Here is a 2977-nt window from a genome sequence, read left to right as displayed (position 1 = left end):
CTCCACCACCCAGTGCTCTCCCACTGTTACACCACTGGGATTTTGAATGTGCTCAGCCCAACATGAACCCAATGCACTGATCTCTTTTGAGAATCTGCCTTAAATGGGGTCGGGGTGTAGGTTGTAGTCGTGTGGGTCTAAGGACATGGGCAGACAAGGTGCTTTGGGTAAATCCGATATCTTTTATTAGACCGACTCAAATTGTTGGAAAATTCTTCTTAGCAAGCTTTTGGGTGCAAACACCCTTCATCAGGCTGAGGAAGCATCTGCGGATGGTCTGTGCTCTTCCTAGATGGAGTGGGAAAGCAGCCAGCGCCCAGTACCTATTTACATTTGAACCGACTGGCTTTCTCGCATACGTACTGGGCGCTGGCTGCTTTCCCACTCGGCGCATAAGGAGCACAGACCATCCGCAGACGCCTCCCGAGCCCGACGAAGGGCGTTTGTGCCCGAAAACTTGCAAAGAGGAATTTTTTCCAACTCTTTAGGTTGGCCTTAAATGGAATCTGCATTCTCTTGAAAATATGGCCAATAGCACCGTGCCGGCCTCACCCTGTGCATACGGATGGGTGGAACTTCACATCCTTCTCTTTATACACTGAACTGCGATTTACTTGAGTATTAAGCGTCTATTGTGAATTACAAAATGCTCTAATCTGAGCAACTCTGGGCGCCGTGACATCAGAAGTACCACCCTTATAAATACAATAACATTGTTTTTAAAAAAAAAAAAAACAGGCAACCTGAGCTGGCACTTCCCTACCTAGGTGGGAGAGGATGATCCTAAAGATCATTCCTACTACGCAATGTTTTCCAGGAATCATGTCTGATCAGAAGGATTTTAGTTTGCAATGGAAATATTCTCAAGAGAAGGGGGATTTTTATCTTTTATCTCCCTGCAGGAGATGAGTAACTCCCCTTGATTGCAGCAGGAGATGCAAGCATCCCATCGGAGGGTGGAGTGAGGCAGAGCTGAACCCAAGCAGCCTGGGGCGGGAGCCGGAGGGATGGACAAATGAAAAACAAACACGGAGGGTGGGGAAAAAGTGCGTTACAGATGGGCAGTCATGTTGCAGGGACCCAGTCCCTGGCAAATATAGCTGCCATTGGGTGATGTCACAAAGACTCGAGCTGATGGTTAGGAAAGGTTGCTTAGCAGCTGGATACTAGTAAGAAACAGAGGTGAAACCTTGGGAGCCCCAAGGCCAGCACGGTGAACAAGGAGCAAGCTGGTAGCAGCATCTTCAAGACAAGAGGTGAGGAATACTTACCTGCCTGCTGCCACCGCTGTCTGCTGAGACAGCTGCAGGACTGCCATGTTAATACTGCTCTGATGAGCTAAGCTGCTGATTGCTTCCTAAAGTCTTCCACAGCCACTAGCAATCCTGTTGGCCAAGCCAGTCGGTGTATGCCGAGATATCCAGCGGCATGAGGCCTCCGCTCCATCTTCCTTTCTGCGTGGTCACCACATTCCTGATTTATGAAACTGCTTTTACAGAAGCCTCGTGTCACGTGGTTTACAACCACAACTCTACCTGCGTAGGTTTTAATGCGCTGCCTGCGTGCTTCGGGATGCCTCTGCCCACAGAAGAGCTGACGGGATATTTAACCGAGGTGACACCGCCTAACGGATGTGACCCCATAGCAAGTCCACCCCCGTCCAGCAACTCCTCTGAGACTTTCATCGCGCTCATCCGTAGGGCTGAGTGCCCCTTTGGGGTTAAGGTCCTCCATGCCCAGCAAGCTGGGTACCATGCTGCCATTGTGCACAATGTGAATTCGGAAGAGCTGGTGAATATGTTGACTGATGATAAAGAAATCCAACGGCAGATTGTAATACCTTCTGTCTTCGTAGGACAATCAGCATACCTCTATCTGAGAAGAGCTTTGCGTTATGAGAAAGGGACTCGTGTCACCCTTGTGGCATCCAAACCTTGTCTCAATTCTTGCCAAAATAGAGATAAGCTCTTGGAAAGCTTTAGACAGTTCTGGCCAGTCCTGTTTAGCTATCTGTCACACCATACCATTTCTTATGTCATCCAGGAGTTTGGGTTCATGATCAACGTGGTTGTTTGCACTATACCACTTGTGGTCTGCGCAAGATGGTACAAGAAAGCCCAGAAGATAACAATGCACACATTCAAAAGGGGAGACAGGTATGAGACATGTGTGATCTGCATGGCCGAGTATGAAGAAGGAGACCAGCTGAAGATCCTCCCTTGTTCTCATGCCTACCACTGTGCGTGCATAGACACGTGGCTTCACACCCAGCCCAGGAATAAATCTTGCCCTTTTTGCAAACAGCAAGTGACTATTGAAGCTCAGAATATCAATCTGGACAGAGGGAGAGGCCCACAGGAGCCGGCGAGGGAAGAGGAGGGCAACCATGAGGAAGAAGAGCCCAGCAACGAGGGTGGGGAAACAGAAGAGAGGCATGAAGAGGAGTATATTGAGGGACAGCCTGGAGATGACCAAGATGCAGACAAGGAGGAGTGGTACGATGAGCCGGACAACAACGCTCACTGAGTCATGTGAGCAGCCTTTTGGCCCACATCAGCCCAAGCCAAACTTCCCTCAACTTCTCTCCTGTCACTGGCTCCAGCTAGTCTTTAAGGGGAAGTGCTCAGCTCAAATCCATTTTGGCTTCCTTCGCTCCCTCGTCACAATAAAAGGCGTAAAATGGACATAGGCAATGTAACACTTCTTAGGTTGGGGAAGCTGAGTGCATTTGGTGTTACTGAGGAATGTCTGGCCCACACCCATCATCTTTTCTAATGTGTTTGTCTGGATGGACTATCTAAAGCGAGCTATATTCATAGGAATTATGAAACAATGATGATCAGAGGGCCCAGTACGGACTGAAAGTCCCTGGTGCCAGGCCCTGTATGCACAGCAGTAGAGCCCTTCCCTGCTTTGCCAGGCTCTCAGGCCAAAGAGACTTTCCCAGGATGAAGCGACTTGCTTAGGGTCATGCAGC

General features: G+C 49.3%; 1 protein-coding gene across 1 annotated transcript; it reads left to right on the top strand.

Annotated features, from left to right (window-relative positions):
- Window positions 1-1308: 1308 nt before the first annotated feature.
- On the top strand, window positions 1309-2641 carry LOC109320557 (E3 ubiquitin-protein ligase RNF167-like). Its single transcript, XM_019550695.1, has one exon. It carries the CDS (start codon window positions 1429-1431, stop codon window positions 2524-2526), a length of 1098 nt encoding a protein of 365 aa, XP_019406240.1. The 5' UTR covers window positions 1309-1428; the 3' UTR covers window positions 2527-2641.
- The last annotated feature ends 336 nt before the right edge of the window (window positions 2642-2977 follow it).

Source organism: Crocodylus porosus, unplaced genomic scaffold (genome assembly GCF_001723895.1).
Source record: "Crocodylus porosus isolate Cpor-Errol unplaced genomic scaffold, CroPor_comp1, whole genome shotgun sequence".
In the NCBI taxonomy this organism is placed as follows: Eukaryota; Metazoa; Chordata; order Crocodylia; family Crocodylidae; genus Crocodylus; species Crocodylus porosus.
The sequence above is the reverse complement of the archived record's forward strand: the minus strand, read 5'-3'. Positions and strand labels throughout refer to the sequence as shown.

Bases quoted from the DNA above. Each gene is read 5' to 3' on its own strand.
- LOC109320557 (XM_019550695.1), top strand. From the start codon at position 1,429: ATGAGGCCTCCGCTCCATCTTCCTTTCTGCGTGGTCACCACATTCCTG.